The sequence below is a fragment of the Thermothielavioides terrestris genome, chromosome 5, assembly GCF_000226115.1.
Source record: "Thermothielavioides terrestris NRRL 8126 chromosome 5, complete sequence".
Taxonomy (NCBI): domain Eukaryota; kingdom Fungi; phylum Ascomycota; class Sordariomycetes; order Sordariales; family Chaetomiaceae; genus Thermothielavioides; species Thermothielavioides terrestris.
The window spans coordinates 3,110,755-3,128,364 of record NC_016461.1 but is presented as its reverse complement, the minus strand read 5'-3'; the positions used below and the strand labels follow the sequence as shown (position 1 = coordinate 3,128,364).

The 17,610-nt window shown below is 56.3% G+C and overlaps 3 protein-coding genes across 3 annotated transcripts; 2 read left to right on the top strand and 1 right to left on the bottom strand.

The window, feature by feature from the left end:
• Positions 1–1,218: 1,218 nt before the first annotated feature.
• Positions 1,219–2,099, top strand: THITE_114656 (uncharacterized protein; the record flags this gene model as incomplete). Its single annotated transcript, XM_003656957.1, has 3 exons — positions 1,219–1,282; positions 1,365–1,550; positions 1,891–2,099. 3 exons carry the CDS (start codon positions 1,219–1,221, stop codon positions 2,097–2,099), a joined length of 459 nt encoding a protein of 152 aa, XP_003657005.1.
• An 823-nt stretch (positions 2,100–2,922) lies between these two features.
• THITE_2132117 (uncharacterized protein) lies at positions 2,923–3,695 on the top strand (the record flags this gene model as incomplete). The annotated part of the gene is made up of 3 exons (XM_003656956.1): positions 2,923–3,083; positions 3,125–3,542; positions 3,612–3,695. 3 exons carry the CDS (start codon positions 2,923–2,925, stop codon positions 3,693–3,695), a joined length of 663 nt encoding a protein of 220 aa, XP_003657004.1.
• Positions 3,696–5,999: 2,304 nt separating this feature from the next.
• THITE_2132116 (uncharacterized protein) lies at positions 6,000–8,120 on the bottom strand (the record flags this gene model as incomplete). The annotated part of the gene is made up of 6 exons (XM_003656955.1): positions 6,000–6,002; positions 6,077–6,617; positions 6,672–6,938; positions 7,126–7,266; positions 7,823–7,930; positions 7,990–8,120. The coding sequence occupies 6 exons, from the start codon at positions 8,118–8,120 to the stop codon at positions 6,000–6,002; spliced, it is 1,191 nt and encodes a 396-aa protein (XP_003657003.1).
• Between the last annotated feature and the right edge of the window lie 9,490 nt (positions 8,121–17,610).

Below are 17,610 nucleotides of genomic sequence, written 5' to 3'. Positions count from 1 at the left end.
GGGGGCATATAAGCGATAAGGAGGGCCGAGCGGCGCATTGCCGGGAAGAACAAGCTGCCAGCGCAGTCAACAAGGATGAAGAAGAGGGGGCACATATCAAGAACAACAAGGAATACAGGGTGAAGAGGTGGACGGACATCCGGACTCCCGCAGTCCATACGCCGAAGAACCGTCCTAGAAGGCTCAAGGGTGAAGATCCGCAAAATCGAGAATACGCCGCGAAGCGAACAAGGACCACTCGGCCAAGGAGATTCAAGGATTTACCGGCGAGAGGCAAAACAAGAGGAGAACAACATTGAGAACTCAAGGGGAGTTAGGCATGAAGAGGACCAGGGATGAGCAGCATGCTCGAAAAGAGGAGGTCAACAAGATGAACAGATGCAACCCGACTCGACAATGCCGTTGGGAACACCCAGTCAAGAGGCGGAACTACTATAAAATTGGCGGGGCATACTCTGGCACATACCATCTGGATGAAGGGAACAAGAGCAGGTTCATCGAACAGCCTCGGCCCAACCCTGAGAAGAGGGAGGGAAAAGAGCGTAGGTATGCAGAAGAACAGGGTGGCGAGAGGACAAGCCCGCGCGGAAGACATCCATGGAAGAGGCGGATCAGAGGCGGCTACCTACACATCGCAAACGGTCAGGCGAATCCACTCAACAAGCCAAGGAGCTCGACACATCTAAAGACGGACAGGCAAAGAAGGCCAAAGGAGAACGACACAGAAAGGAACCGGGAGCGGCGGCTGGGAATTCCAGTCAGAAAGCAGTAATCAAGAGCTGGAAAAGCATCTTGGGCTTGGGAAGAAGATGGAACACAACAGGTGGAAACAAGCAGCTGAGCTGGATTGGGAGGGGGCATAGAAACGGGAGCGATAAGGAGAGTCCGCGGGGCAAGCCTACCAAGCATTCGGGCACCGTTGAGAAGGCTCTGTTGAGTTGGATGTTGCTCGATGGGCCTTGAGGAAAAGGTCAGTCTGTGAAGACACAGGATCGTGAAGCCAACGAGCTGACCATCTTGCGGGATTAGCAGACCAGCCGCGGAGAACGGCACAAGGTTTGACGGACGCAACAAAGGGGTGGAGCAAGCACGACACGTTGCGCCGAGTCCCAAAGTGCTCTAACGACCATCTCCGAGTCTCGAGTCGCTCAAACGACCATTCTCGCTCCCCTTATTGCAAAAGATGGGCTACCAAGAGGGGGAAGGAGGCGAGGGCACATGGCAGGGAGTAAAGGGGGGGTCGAGGGTGGCAAGGGATGTCCGCTAAAGGACATTGACCCAGGTCAGTGTTCACCCATATTGCCCGTAGCCCGCCGGTTGCCTATGCCGTGCTCCCCTTTTCTCGCTGACCTCTCGAACGCCAGGATCTAACAGAGCCATCAGTCTCCTGAAGAGATACCAAGCAGCAGACAAGGGGATGATAGGTGCCGCTCCACAAGGGGCAGACGAGGAGCTCGACTCCATTCTGCAGCGATCGATGGATAAGCCCTCGTCATCGAGACACACAAGCATATCAACTCTGTTACCACTCGAGAGCGTGAATGGCGACTGTAAGATGAAGACAAGGAACAAGGGAAATAACACATTGCTCAAAGCAGGAGGGGAGGGGGAAAGGGAGGAAGGACATCGGAAGACATTGCTCAAAGCACACGCAGTGTCCTCAATGGCAAAGCAACAAAACCGACCTGTCCCTGACCTGTTCAGAACTCCGTCGACTTGGGACAGAGCGGAGACTGATACGGTTAGACGGGCTGGATCGGACAGAGAGAGCGCAGGAGAGATCAAGACCCTTCTGTTGGACCACTGAGCTAAGAAATCTGGGTGCCCCATTTTTGTATTGGGGCTTCTTGCTCAGGGCTGTATATTCTGACACCTTCTCACCTTTCTCAGACGCCAACGGCCGACCGGTGCAGACTACAACGGTGCAACGCCCAGAGCTGAGGGCACTGGCCAAAGAGACGGACAATTCGAATGTCAAGAGCTCAAGATACCGGAGGGGCCTGGAAGCGAACGACTCCGACAAGCGATCCCTGACCCTGTCTTCCACCATTTGCCGCTGTTTCAGCTTTGTCCGCCAGACCCTCAAAGAAGCACGGTGATAGCTTACGGGGCGAGGATTGGGGGACAATCAGCGAGCATATTGCTATGCTTACGGGTAGAGCGGGCATGTCCTTCCGGCACCATACTCGCTGCAAGGACCTCCGCCCGGCAGCAGCATTATGGCCGTATCTCACTTACGGCTGGACACGACACGCTGTCAGCATCTCGACTCACTGCTCCCTCTACGGCGCGGGATACTTCCTTGCTCGACTCGACGAAGGCAACGAGAGAAGCTATCCGACATTTTCATATTGAATGCCCCTCTGCGCGCAGTCGCAGCAGTGTATGGAGTTGTCCCGGTCAAGCGAAATCCAGCCACACACCAACCAAAGAGAGTTGGGCCGCCGCCCCGAGAAGATTCCTCGGTCTATAGCGAGCAGTAACACGTTGCTTACCAAAGCCGTTTATGCACATCATTCTCCGATTTTACGGCAGATTGGCGAGCTCAGTATTAAGCCCATTTCTTCGGATCGACCGGCAAGCTCTCTCTCCAAGAGAACCGGACTCCTCGGCATCGTGGTCGGAGCCGAGTCATTCTGTTGGTCCGGTGAACAAGCTTCCGGGTCGTTCGTCAGTGGACTCGGATGCGGTTCCAGGTTCCCTAGCCGACCAAAGTAGCCGCAGTCGTCGACCTGCGGCAGAACGACGTCTTCCCGTGTGATGACGTCTAAATGACTGGGCTCGCCGCAATTCGACGCCAAAGAAAACTGCGTGGCCGGGGTTAACGAGCACGACAAGTCGGCAGATTCGACCTGTGTGGCGGGAGGGGACGACAGCGCTGAGGAACCTGTTGATGCCGGAAATGACCCGGAGGTCTCAGAGATGAGGTCGCTGAGCCTTAATGTTGAAGCCGAAGTGCGTAATTCAGAACGCTCAGATGAGAACTTGGGCTACGAGGTGCTGGAGCCGTCACAGGGGGCTTGTTCCACCAGCTCCATGTCGACGCCCGATTCCAGCATCAGCATACGAACAGCGTCCTCGACGTAGGATCGAGCACCTAAGACATTGGGCCAGAGGGCGTCAGCGTCCTGATCTGGGGTCGCCTTGTCGTCTTCCTCTCCTGGCTCCTCCGCCGTGTCGTCAATGTCGGAGTCTGCAAACTCGGAATCATAGTCGGAGTTCTCGAAGTCCTAGAAGTCCTCGATGGAGCCGGGGTTCCTGAGGCCGGCCTCTGCTTCGCTCGGCACGTCGGACCCTTCTCCGGAGGGGGGCTGGCCGCCCAGGGCAACAGCGTCGGGTGGATGCGCCCGCAACCCCTCGAAGTGGTCGACTCCGCGATCCGACATATTTACCCAGAGCACCTGGGTCTGCGGCTTGTCCTCGGCCGGCACGAGGTAGCGGTCGCCATTGTCCCTGACGTACCCGAGCTGGAGGTCGCACGGCGGGTGCTGGCGGAGGCCCAACCTTCAGAGGATCGCGGCCAGTTGGTCGACCTAGAAGTGGTTCGTGTTTGTGCGGGCGGCGATGTCCATCGCGGTCGGACTTCCTGACACCACGCTTACACGGCACAGTCTCGTCCCTGGATCTCGGACCGAATCCGGATGGGAACCAAACAAAGGGCCTCGGAGTCGGTGCAAGACAAGGCGGAAGCGTAATGCCTTCGACCTGGGCATCCTTTGTCTCGCTCATTCTTCCGACGTACCCAACAAAGTGTACTATTGCCGCTCATGTATGGTCTCTCAGGAGAAAACCAGATACATGGCCGCAAAAGAGAAGCAGACAGCATTCTCTCAACATTGCTCCCCAGTTGAATGCTTCTCGCATCTCAACCAGAACGAGGGCCTGAAGCGGACATTGAACAGAAGCCCAGAGAAAATAGGTTGACAACCGCTCTCTTGAACAGACACTGATTCTTCATTTTCTCTTTGCTACTGTTCATTCTCCAGGCCCAGGCCCGGAACCCAACCCCTCGGCCTACACGGTCTGCTGAACGATAGCCATCTTCTGTCCGATCAAGCAGAAGAAAGGAGACTGCAACCCATGCAGCCAACACATCGAACAAATTACGGGTTGTCTACAGATGGAATACTGCACCTATTCCCAAAGCCTGAGACTGTCTCCTCACGGGGTAAACAGCAGCAGCTGGCCAGCGCTCCACACCCAACGCCGACAGTACCAGCTGTCCATCCTATACAAGCCCTACATTCTCCGGCGACCGGACAGAGGAGTCTTCGGGATACACCGCGATGCAGACGGCAAGTTGGCCCTTGTACAGGGGAAAAGAGAAAATGCCAGCAGCGGCATAAGCCAGCGCAGCTGGCCAACCGGCACAGCATCCAGTTCTCCAAACTCACCTCGATCCCTGTCCCTCCTCTCCTATCCTTATTTCCTCACCGCCATCCTCCTTTCCCCTTCCCATCACCGATTAGTAGCGATGAAGAGAGTTGGATGCCCCGCCTACGAGGCCGTGGAAGCAAGTCAGTCATACGACCGACGGAACGCATAGAGCACTCTGAAGCAGGTGGTTGACGGTCAATCGCCCTGCTGAAAGAATAAGGGCTGGAAGAATAAGACCTGGCAGAGGACACCCGCCTCCCTCACGAAAACGTTAGCAAAACACAGGTGCTGTCCAACAAAGGAGCCCGTCCAACAGACAGACAGGGAGGTTGTCCACGGCCAGCAACACACAGCGATGCCGGGCAGGCTGCTTAAGCAGACTGTTCCAAACCCAGCACAAAGAACACCAGCTGCGCACACAGTAGAGGGCCGCTTGCGCCTCCTTCCCTGCCGTAGTACCTAGTTCGATGGTCGTCTCCATCCTCCCGCCAGCCGCCTAATCCCATGCCGCAGCTTTTGCTCGGTCCTGCCCTGTCCTGTCATGTCACGTCATGTCAAATCAGCGCCTTGACGCCGCACCCCTCGCTGGAACGAGCGTGCGAGCAAGCAGGGCTCTCGCACTCGCTTTCGGTGGTGGTCGCGGGACCTGAGCTTCCGTCAGCAAGTTCGACGACCACCCCGTGACGGGTAGCAGAAGAATCACGGCACAGACACACACATAGACACACACACAGACCAACAATGGCGCGAGAAGGACGGAACTCGCTCAAGGCAAAGCACGCTCGCGCGCCAAGACTGACGGCAGCAGCCAAACAACACACCCAAGGTCATCATGAGCACAGCGCAGCAAGCACGTAGCAGGAGAAATAGTCAAGTGATAGAATAGCATTTTGGCGCAAATCGAGTAAGCAGCGTCCTCCAGTAAAGACCGGCCCCCAAAGTTATCAACGTGTCGGTCGTCGCGCACCAGACCCAAAGGGTGACTCGTCCGAGGCAACGGCATAAAAGATCGCGAAGACCTAGGACGTTGCCAACTGACGAGCCGCTAATATCCCCCGAGGCTTCTGTAGAAGACGGCCTCGCGCCCGAGATCCTGTTGCCAGAAGGACCGAAAAAGCCGGAGAACAGGAAAAGATGCCGAGATCCCTTTCCCACCCGCTCCAAGTTGTCCCAATATCTCCCGATAAAACGCTGGGCTGACTGACTGACCGACCGACTGATGGGGCATGATGAGATAAAGCCCTTAAAAGGCGAGGACGAGAAGATCGAGACGAAACAGAAAGAAAGAGTGCAGATCTGCGGTTGGCAAGCAGCCCATGCAGAAGTCGAGAATGGAAGGAAAGGCAAACGAGAGAAAAAGAGAAATCCCAACGAGAACGAAACTTCGTCGCGTCCCATCATCCGTGTCCCCGTTCCTCATGTACGTGTGTCCTCGTGATTAAGCCACGCCGAAGAAACGCAAGATAGCAATCCCCAGACGAGACACCACGACGCCGAAGCAATGCTGAGAAAGCAGAGCAAGCCCAAGCGTGAAAGCGGAACGAGAAGACAGACCCCAGCCCACGTCATGCTTTTGTCATCCACCCCAAACGCCGGATGAAGGGAATGATTGAGAGTGACGCTTACTGCAAGGTGTCGTCAGTCAGCCATGATGTTCCCAACGCAATGCACACCACGCCAAGAGGTTGGGAAGACTTACAGCCATCGGGCCGCCGGGGGGAGGGCCCTGAGGAGGGTTTCCGCCGTACGGCGGGCCACCGTAAGGGCCACCAGGACCAAGGCCGCCGTGAGGGGGCATCCCACCCATGTAGTGGGGAGGGGGCGGCGCAGGACGGTAGGGAGTGTGCACTCCGCTATTATTCTGCGACCGACCCCAAGAGAGCCGGACGCGCGAGTTTCCAATTGGATACCCTTGCATCTGATTAATGGCCATCTCCGCGGCGTGGCGATGGACAAATTGCACAAAGCCGCAACCCTTTCCGGGAGGGATCTTGACATAGGTGATCTCGCCGAAGCCCTGAAAGAAGGAGCGGAGCTCGTCTTCGGTCACATAGCCCGAGAGTCCGCCGACAAACACAGTCGTGTTGTTCGGATCAGTGAATTGGTTCATCGGCGCAATGTGTTGGTTGAAGGGCTGTTGGCCGTAGTAGGACGGGACTCCCCACATAGGGCCAGGATGACCGGCAATGGGCGGCATCATCTGGGTGGCGCCGTGGCCGTGGTGGCCAAACTGGTGGGAGCTGATTGCACGTCAGTGATTGGCTCGGCACCTCGACTGGAATGTATGCACATACCGGCTCTTCGGCGTGGCGGTGGAGATGCGCATGGCGCGGTTGCCGCAGTAGACTCCCTGCATCTCGACGAGGGCGCGCTGCTGTTCTGACTCGTCGCTGAACCGAACGAAGCCGTAGCCGCGCGACTGGCCCGTCATGGCATCCGTCATGATCTTCGCCGATTTGCACGAGGGGAACCGTGACTGGAAGAGCGAGACCAGGACGAACTCGTTGACCTCGGGACCGAGGTCACCAACGAAGATGCTATATTCCGGGCCGCGGTCGTCACTGCATTGCGTGTCAGCCAAGGGTTGAGAGCCAAGGGTGAGGAGCCAAGAGCTGGGAGCCAAGGGGAGAAGCCAAGGGTGGGGAGCCAGGGGTGGAGCGCCAGGGGTGGAGCGCCAGGGGTGGGGAGCCAAGGGTGGGGAGCCAGGGGGGGCTGCCATCCAAGGGGAGGTCCAAGGGGGAACCATACCGTCGGTCAACCAAGCCACCACCAGAGGCCCAGTTGAGCTTGAAAACCCTCGAAGAGTTGGGGACTGGGGTCCCATTGAGGGTGAGGGCCTTCTGAGCAGCGTCCGGAGTTGGGAACTCGATGAAGCAATAGCCGGCGTTACTGTCAGAGAGTTAGTCTAGAAACTCAAGAATAATAATAATAATAAAAAACCGCGATCCAAAGTTAGAATCTGCGATCCAAAGGGTCCGCGATCCCAAGGTAAATCCGCGATCCCAAGGTAAATCCGCGGTCCCAAAGTGATTCCGCGATCCCAAGGTGAATCTGCGATCCCAAGGTAATTCCGCGGTCCGATGCAAGTCCGCGGTCTGAATAAGGCTCCTCGATCTTAATAGCCTGCGATCTCAACGAATGCTCGCGATCTGAACAAAGTCCGCGATCCGAGCCAAGTCCGCGATCTCAACGAGGCCCGCGATCCGAACTAAGTTCGCGATCCGAACAATGTGAACGAGGCCCGCCGTCCAGGCTCGAGGCTCGACCTAAACAAGACCTGCGACACTAACATCGCAACACGCGCAAATCATACTACCACGCCCAACGCCGTATAAACGGCTACAATGATAACATCGAAAAACCAAGCATCAAACAGGTTAAGGATAGGGTAGGAGGGTAGAATGTCCTTCACTGAAGGGCTTGAAAGGCAAAGGCTGAGACATACCCAGAGTTGCGGTCGCGGATGACCTTGACCTGAACGTCGACGGAGAGAACAGTCTGAAAGACGTTCTTGATAAAGTTCTCATCCATCCAACCCTCCATCTCACCCATCCTAGACGTCTGATTAGCAAACCAAGTATTACTAGCAAATGAAAGGTAAGCAAGCCTTACCACAGGGTCTTTGCAGCCTCGTTGGAGGCCGACATCTGAGAAGTCGCAGAGAAACCAGCATCCCCAGAACCATTCATGTTCGGGGCGGTAGAAACAGGGCCCGTAGGACCGGTAGGAGTATACTCGGCCATCGTGTCTGCGCAGTGTCAGCTCGCGATCAACTGTGTCGCCCAGTGCTCAGGAAGAGGAGAGGTGCAGTGGCAGAAAGATATAAAGAAAGTAGAACAGACATAAATCGCAGAATATCAACCGATTTTCGCGCGGGTTGTTCGCTTCTGAGAAGGCCGACTCGATCTCTCAATCCAACTTCGCAAAGGATTGTTGAGCAAGCGAAGAAAACGAGCTTGAAGAGCAGCGTGGTCAGGTCGGAGCTTGATATTGTTGGGGAAACGAAAATTGACGCTTTCAATAGACCGGGAACGTTCAATAGACCACGAATCGCAAGGTTGTTGGTAGTGAATGGGTGTGTCGATGCAAATCGGGGTTGAAAGTGAAGGAAAAGGACCACGATTCTGAAGGTTGGAGGTAGAGGAAAAGGGCCACGGTTTCAAACAGGGTGGAAACGAAGGAAATGGGTTTAAAAGGCCCGAGCGCTCACACACGTGGGAGCGCGTTGGAAGAAATGGGTTGGAAAGACCGCGACCGATTGCGAGAGACCGGTTAGGACTTGATTAGGACTTGGACTCGGGATACTCCGCATCCAGATATTCCGTAACCGACCGCTCGTAACCGACTGCTCGAGAAGAAAGTCGACCCAGATAGCGGATTGGAAAGGGAAGGCGAAACAACAGGGAGAAAGCGCGATATTTAAAAAGATTGAACTTACTCGACTGGGGGAACAAACTGACGGTATCTTCAGAGTTGATAGGGTATCTTAGAGTCGATGGAGAATCGCGATTTGGAGACTGGAGTGGATGGCGGTTAGATAACCTTGCTGGTGGAAGAGGCAGGCGAAGAAGAGGAACGCGGTCGAAGAAGAACGCGGTCGAAGAAGAACGCGGGTCCAAAGATCGCGAAGATCAAGAAGAGCATGAAGATCAAGAAGATCGCGGTCCGCAGAGAGGAAGTGGGCAAAAACAAATCGCGGTGGAGGCGGTGCGTGTAAGGAAGAGGATGAAGAGGTGGTGTAGAAGGGGAAAGGAGTATAAATAGGTAGAGGGAGGAAGAGGCTTGAAATGTTCTTAGGCTTGCCTAGTGCCCAAGAGTTCAGACGAATGTCACGTGAAGCCACACTGTAGCTCCACGTGATGAGATACTGTGATACAGAGAACCAAGGGCAATGGGAGAAGAGTTGAGACGAGGACCATGTGGCATACCGTAAAGGGCTGCACGTGAGGCTCGAATGTAGCTAATAAGGGGGGTAAATAGAAGTTGGCGATAAGAGTATAAGATGAAGCCCACGTGAAGGGAAACACGAGGCCGCAAATAAGACTCAGCCCCAACTGAAAAGGAGGGTAAAAGCAAAGGAAGGGAGACGCAAGGTTAAGACGGAGCCCACGTGAAGTAAATTATAAGTCCGTGTGTGAGACCAAGCCACAACCGATGTTGGGAAGCAGAGTAGCGAAGATAATAAGCTGAAATGGAGACCATGTGGAATAACTGTGAGGATGCTCGGTGGTTGGAAGCTAACCAGTGAAGTATAACCGACTAGACAAATGTAGCGCCCCTGAGCGCGAAGTCATGCCGGGTGTAAGGGATGTAGACGTTGCTCCGACAGAGTATCTCCGCATTTCGCCGCTAGATCAGCCAGCGGACACCGCGAAACAACGACTGGAACGCCGTTCGTCCGCTCGGAGGTCACCAGCGGACTCCTTGACGAAGCCGGGGCGAAGGGACAGGCATCAGATTGCAACCCCGTACCAAACCGGCAGGCTTCTGCGCTCCAGGGAGTATGGCGGCGGTGTCCAGAGCGAAACGGCAGCGTCTTAGAGCTAAGAGACCACTTGGCAGAGAAGGGCGGCACGAGACCTGAGCCCCTCAATGAGAATGCCAGGCGGCGGCTCAAATCTCGCTCAACAGATCATAGGCAACTCTGCCACAGATGCAGATGAGGAGCCAGCAAGTGATGGGAGTGCCCAGCAAGTAACCAAAGGAATGAATGAAAACCACGAGACGGTGTTGGGGGTAGTGGTGTACCAGGCCAAAAAGGGGGTTGGACATAAGGAAAAGAACGTTGTAACTCACCTATCAAACTCCAACCAGACGGCAACACTCTCTCGAAGCAGTGTCTGTATAAAGCATTAGCTACTTCCTGAGCGCGCGAACGCAACGAGGCTACGTCGTGGGGGCGTGTCGGGGGGTTGGAATGCAGCGAATGGACGTCTTGGGAGCGTGTCAGGGGGTTGGAATGCGGAGAGCAGGTTGAGGAATGCAGCCCACAACCCTGTGGAATGTTGGCGAGATTGTCCCCTTTGTCTGCGACTCTTGGCACCGGCGCCACATGAAGCCCGAGGTTAAGGGGGTGGCCTTGCCAGCAACATTGAACGGGCGGCGTATACTCAAACCCGGCTTCGGGAAGGATCTGAATCCCATGGTGCGAGTAGGCGACCTCCGCCAGCAATATGGAGACCGAGGTGGCTCGCAGGGTTGAGCGGGGGGGCGGCGTTACCGGCCTTCGCCGTCGCGGGTGAAGGACATCAGAGCCGCCAGAAATGAACGAGCGGAGGGGTGGGGGGGGGGTGGCGCAGAGGGCAAGGCTCGGGGACAAGGCAAGTCAACAACAGAAACCGACATACCAATCAAAGAAGGAACCCGACGAAACGCTGAGATTCGCACGGTCAACCCAATGCAATGCTTTCGAATCGAATGGTATCCAGGACTCCGAAAAGCAAGTGTCAAGGTTGACGCCGTCACGCCGTAAACTCAGAACCGATGACCAGAGCAAAATGTCAAGAGATGGCCCGAGTGTCGTATGCGTCGAAAACAAAGACAGCACGAAGGGCCGTCTGAGAGTGAGAATCGGAAAGCGTTCTGCTGAGATTCAGCGCGTGGAGATCTTGGCAGAACGTCTCGGCTCAGACAGGTCGGGAGTGCCGGTCGAGGATCCGTAGCCGAAGGGAAGACACCGAGATGGAATGTCAACCTGCTCTATGTGTCAGCGCCGATGGATGAACAGCGTGGTTGTTCAAGTAGGACAAAAGAGAATTGGCTGAGGGACCATGGTTCAGAGGGAAAACGTGAGTGGGCTCCGGTGCTCCTCAGAACCAGCAGCGAACAATGGCCATGCCCGAACTTCCACTGCGCAGGAGACCAGGGCGTCACAGCATCCGCTGAACCATCCGGGAAGAGCTACTGGACGTGGAGCGGTGTTGACTAGTGTTGGTTGAGGCCTCGATGACGAGTTCGACGAATAGCTGCGGCCTTGGCTGAAGCGTGATGTCCCCGAAGACTGGTGTCCCCGACAAAGAACAGCGAAGTAGGCGGGGCGGTCGCTGACACTCACGCCTGCGACGCACACAGGTTACTCCCGCATTCCGTTGCGCCGGTGGGAGAGGCTCGCCGTGGCAGTCTCCTTCGGAGTGAGACTCGTTGGGGGTCGAGCTTGCGGATGCTCGTCATACCGATCAGCCCGGTGCTGGGAGCGGGTCATGCGTGGCTGGCAGGACTCAGCAAGCATCGGCGATTCAGGGTGCTAGCATTGCTGGTGAAGCGCGACCAATCGGCGGGTCAGGCGCGGTTCCGTGCAAGGAGAACCGATTGGTGCCCATTGTGACGGTAGGCTAACCGGCAATGGCCGTTGTAGCCGGGGAGTCCAACAAGCCGACTGCAGACAAGATGCCTCCGGGTGAAACCGATTTGTTTGGCTCCGGAGGCGGCAGCCGACGGTTCAGCCATTCCGTGACCAACGCCGACACCATATCCTTCCTCCTCTAAGGTGCCCCAAGAGCTGAAGAGGAGCACGTGGCCTCGGTTGGCTCGTTTGATTTCCCTCGACCGCTTCCATCGAACGACGGTTGGCACAGCAGAGCTTCGCCCAAGCTAACTGCCTGAAGCAGGAGGTAGTTGGGGGGTTGGCTGTGGTCGTGGACGCGGAGCTTTTGGATAGCTTGCCGCGAGAGCTGGGGCCCAGGTTTGCCCCAAGGAGCATGTCGATTTAGTAAGGAAGCCGTCCTGACGAAATCCGGGCAAAGCCAGCAACATATTGATCCAAAAATATGTAGGCCGATCGTGTCTGTGAAGATGACTGGATCCAGGGGAGCTCGGCGAGCCGAGAGAGGAAGGGGTCGAGAGGTTTCGGCTGGCGCGATGTCTGAACCCGGACCCATCCAAGACGCGATTCCGACCAAGCCCACCAGTCCAATAATGTCCATCCTGATGATGGAGGCATGGTGAATGCTCCGGAAAAGGTTTCGGGAAGGGAAGGGCGCTCGTGGGCAGCGAGCTCCATGATTTATCACGGCGGTCGCCCAGTTTGAAAAGCCGCTGTGGCGACGACATCCGACTTCCCGCGGCCAACGCCCATTCGCGTGGACTCCAACTCACGCGGTAGCGTTGAGACCGCCGATGGAGTGTGCTGGCCAGGGGATCGGAGTCGGTGTTGTTTGCTCACGAACAATGGAGACGCGGGTCCTCGGAACCAGCCATCTCGGCGCCCCGGTCGGAGAGCTCCGGTCCGCGGCAGTCACAATGGCAGCAGCCGGCCGTATCCCGGATGACGGCGGGAAGCACCAGATGGCGGGTGTCGCGATGGCGCCAAGGGTAGCAGAGATACTTGACCCAGAGAAGGCGGCAGACTTGAATCTGTCGGCCTTGGCCAGGACCCATCTTCCACCGGAGCACTTCCAAGCATCCACATATTCCGAGCTCGCATGAAACTCTCGAGCTGGGGATGGGGACAAAGCCCACTGCCCTCGCGCAAGAAACGGAGCTTCTCCATGACGCTTCCGCCCCAGGCCAAATCAAAACTCGGCGACATTCCAGCACTACGATGCAACGGAGCTCGAGGCGTGTGTAGATCGTCTCCTGTGACAGTCTTGCAGAGGCCCAACGCCAAGGAAGTGACGCGCTCCGGTGGGGAGCTCCAGCGCAGCGGTATCAGGGTATCACGGGGGCTGAGCATTGATGCGGCGATCGGACGCCTTCGGGCGTCACCAGGTCGGCATTCGGCGGGGATGCGAGGCGGGCGCGCAAGTGTTCGGGGCAGGGTTCGAGCGAGGCCGTCCGTTCGATTCTGTAGTATGTCCAACCCCGAGTGCCACGGCACTGGCCGAAAGGGCCCGTCGTCCAGCATCTTCCATCAAGCGTCCATCAAGCGTCCATCCACCTCGGCCACCAGAACCGCCAGAGATCCACCAGTTCCAAGTCCAGAGTCAAGTTCACATAGCTCAGGCACGACGCGAAGTTCAATGGACAGGTGCAATCCGGGCCAGCAATCATTACTTACTCTCGGAAAGCCCTTGACGTGGCAGGGCACTAGCAATCCGTCTCAACGCGCACCGCGGCAGTGGAGGACCGAGGTTCGGTGGGACTGGCGACGAATCTCGTTGTTCGGTGAAGTTGCGGCTCGGCGATCGGGATCGCAAGGGTGTCGCGGCGACGGGGTTGTCTAAGTTGAATGCAACAGTTGGAGGAAGAGCGCGGGAGCTGCCGGAACGCCGAGAGCGATGCGCCACCAAAACACAAAGGATGTTTGTGAACGGAAAGCAGGATCAGGCAAAAGGAGAGGAACGACAGAGAAGCACTCGAAGTGCGAGACGTTCGAGGGCTTTGCTGCGGGATTTTGGAAAAGGAAGAGAAAAAAAAAGGGCCCGATGAAGGGGGAGGAACCGTATGTGGAGAGACTTTTGCAAAGTAGAGCGAAAAGTTGAAAACTGGGAAGGCGCCGACCGTCAAACTATGGAGGTCTGGAGAGAATTTGCCCCGGCGGGTGGATAGTGCAGGTGGGGAAGGTCCAAGCCCGAAGCGGCCGACCCAGGCGCAATGATCATTGCTGCGCGTCGGATCCCGTTCCCCGCCACACTGAGCTTGCCGTGAGTGCACGTTTCGTTTCCTACACCGAAGTGTAAACTGGTACTTCCGTACATTCTCCGTACATCTTGGGACAAACAATGACGCTGCGCTTTTCTTCAAGCCTTGCTCTTTCTCAGGGTTACTGCAAATTGGCGTCACTGACGACGAAGCGACCGTGGTATACGTCAGGGGGCTGCAATGGCAAACGATGCGGCGGGAATGGTGGCCGAATTGAGACTCTCTGAGTATCCCTTGGGCCGAGGTACCGCGGGCGATACTCGTGCCAGTGCTCCTTTCCGTCGCACGACACAGCAGAGCCTTCCGCTGGATCAGCTCGCACAGGTCGTGACTGCTCTACAGGTCAGGTAGTTACCGTTATGTACCTCTGTGGCTGAACATGGCATCGTTTGACCGTTCCCACTGCAACTTTCTGATCGACCGCGCCACTTCGGTGTCTTGACCCAGTGGGGTGCACCGGAGAGGAGGGCTGGTGGAGAAGCGAAGGTACCGCAGTAACGTTATGTGCCTAAGGGAGTTAGCGAACGGGAATAAGGGAAGTACTGTGTACCTCAGGTAGAGGTCAGATTCTGGTAGAGCACCACACACGGCCATGCCGTCTCCGCAGGCACCGGCTGTGCGCAGCGCCCCTGGCAAGGGCGTGTGCGATATGTGCGACTAGGTAAAGTGTCGGAGGGGGAGTGAACGTGTGTCTCCGTATTGCGATCCTGCGCTTGATCCCCAAGCTCAAGTTTGTTCCCGCGCCATCACCGATGTCAGAGGAATGCGGAGTACACAGCACATCTGTTTGCACCGTTGCGGGGGGTGGGGGTTGTCGTTTCGTTTCAAATACCACCGCAAACAAACGGTATTCCCCGATGGTCCAGCATGGTCTTACGCAGTAGGTCGTGTACACTGGTGTGTGCGTGTGTACTCCGTACAGTTGAGGTGCACAACCCGAGCAGAGTTGTGCCGCCACTGGGCACCCATGCTGCTCGCTCGCAGCCGAGGGCCCCCTTCTCCAAACGAACCTTTGAATCCCGTTGTCCTTTTTCTGCAGCTGGACCACGCTTTCATACTCGCAGATGGTGAGCTACTCGGCCGTGTAAAGAATGGTGAGCAGTGCGGATATGGGCAGCCAATGTCTCGGACCGGATCGCAGCAACCAACTTCTCGCCGCTCTACCTGGACAGCTCCCCTGTCGACAGCGGCTTCGTCTTTCACGCTGCTCCGTACGGGATAGGTACCTACTGGGTCGTGGTTATAGAGGTCCCGCCAAGACTAATTTCGGAGGTTGCCGCTTACAAGTATTTACAATCGCCACAGGGTGAGCAGGGCCATGACGACTTAGAGCAACATCGACAATGCACAATCGCGAAGACTCGTAGCAACAACTTTACCAAACCTCAACCAAATCGAAAAAAAAGAAAACGAAGTTAACCCGTACCCTAACCTTGACCCTCACCCTAACCTTAACCCGAATCCTAACTAGCGGGGGGCTAGCGCCGCCCCCTGTACCCCCGGCGAACTAACCCGTGGCTAACCCGTGGCGATAGTGCAAACCCCTTGGCGGTCTTGGCGGGGTACTGACGCTGTAAAAACATTGCCGACAATTTGCCGAAATTAGTCTTGGCGGGACCTCTATAACCTCCAGCACCTACTGTCCAGATCTGTCGGGGCGGAGAAGTATTCCGTACTGTGTGCGCATGCTCGAGCCACGCCCAGGCCAAGACTGCGAGCTCCACATCTTAGGGCTCAGCAGCGATGCTTGCAAGCTTGGGGCGCACAGACTGGAAGCATCGAAGGACGCAAGCAACCGAAACGCCGAGGCGGGTGCTCAGACTGCCTCTCTCATTGTCTGGAGCGAGTCACGGTCCAGCTCGTGCTTCCTTGTTCGCCATCTCGCGTCGTCTTGCTTGTTGCTCTCATCAGGTATCAGAAACGACGGTGAAGTCGCACTAGGGCGACAGAAATAACCCGGCAGTAAGCCTACCCGACTTGACACATGCAAGTCATCAATGCATGGCCCAATCAACGAACCAGCCCACTGCGTCAAATCGTGGGCCCAGATCGCGGCACCACGGGAGTGTAGATCACGTTGGCCCGCGGCGGTGCTCAGAGCCAGGCTGCGCGGGGCCCAGCGCTTTTCCATTGTGGGCTTGCAAAGGGCACGCCGCCCCGCCCTCCGCTCGCAGCCGTGGGACTGCAAGAACCGTCATCTCCGAACGAGGCACGCACCTTCGCTCCGTACAAAGCTTGGACTCCGTACAAAGCTTGGTGGGCGAGGCCGTTGCTCCCAGGTGCCCATGTCAGACCGACGTCCTCCCGCTCGTCGACGATCTACGATCTTATAGAACTAGCCGGGCCGCGTTTTGCTTCCGCAATCGCTTCCAGGTTCCCCGAGGTCGATGATATTGCCAACGGCCCGAAAAAATACATGGGAGCATGAGTCATTCTGTTTAGGAAGGGAGTGGCTTTATCAACGGCCTGGGTTTCTGTATTACATACCAGTACGGAATGGAGCTGTTCTGAGATGTGTGCAGCGGGGCTTTGTACTCTTGTGCTCCTTATTTCCGGACGTAAGGACCCAATCTTCCCATTCTTTGTGTTTCGACTCTGCCACGCTCGCTTGCTTTCGGAAGACGTCTCCATGTTTGTGATCCGTAGGGCACGACCGCTCCATAGCAGGCAAACGCCTTGACGTTCGTCTGAATCAGCTGTCGAAACTTGGCTCGCTCAGTGTTTTATCAGCAAGCCTGCCTCTGGGACTCGTGCAACCATCTTCCTGGGCACTGGGGCAAGCCGTCTCCAACATGACAGCACGGAGCTGACCGCAGAGATTGGCAAAAAGTACCTAGGTACGTCGTCGAGCTAATTGACCGTTCGATGCTATTTCACCTTGCGCATGCTTAAAGAGCGCATGATCGAGGCGTCGACGTCCTCGCCCAAAGAATCCTCGGGGGAATCAAGGCGCGGTCAAACTGGCAGCACGCTTGGTCACGGCACCAGGATGTAATTAGAAGCTCTACGGAGTATCTTAACACAATACCACTTTCGCCTCAAGTCTGTAGGCCTATCCTCCCGGCCTCCGTCGCTTACTGTGTACATTGCCACGGTGGCAGCTCATGAGTGGCGTCATCCGAGTCTAAACAACGGTTAGGCATAAGAACGTACTCGGCTAGGCTTGAACGAGACATCACCAGCCTGGTGCGGGCACGGGCCGCTTGTCAATGAAGTCCAGACGACCCGTCAGCTCCAAGGAGAATCCTGGAGTTTTCGATTCTAAGACTCGGGATGTAACGTCATCACGGAAAACAACCGAAAGGCGACCGAAGATAAGCGTTGTTGTTTCGTCCGCTATGGCCGGGACCGCTCTTGAGACCGTTCAAGCGGCTCTCGAGGATGCGACATACCTAACAAACAGTTCAGCGTGTCGACAGCGAACCGGAGGAGAACCGAGTGAAAAGAAAAAGTGGTGAGAAACATCACCTTGAATTGCTGCTGTTTTGTCATGCCAACGGCCTCTTGCATATTGACTCGGGGTATACGTGCATAGCCATTGTCTCTTGTCTGACTTGCAGAACGTTCCTGCTCGAGAGGGCGAAATTACTGATTGACAACGTACATTGATTAGTGCATCATCAAACTTCAAAGGCCACTCTTTTGAGGATTCCG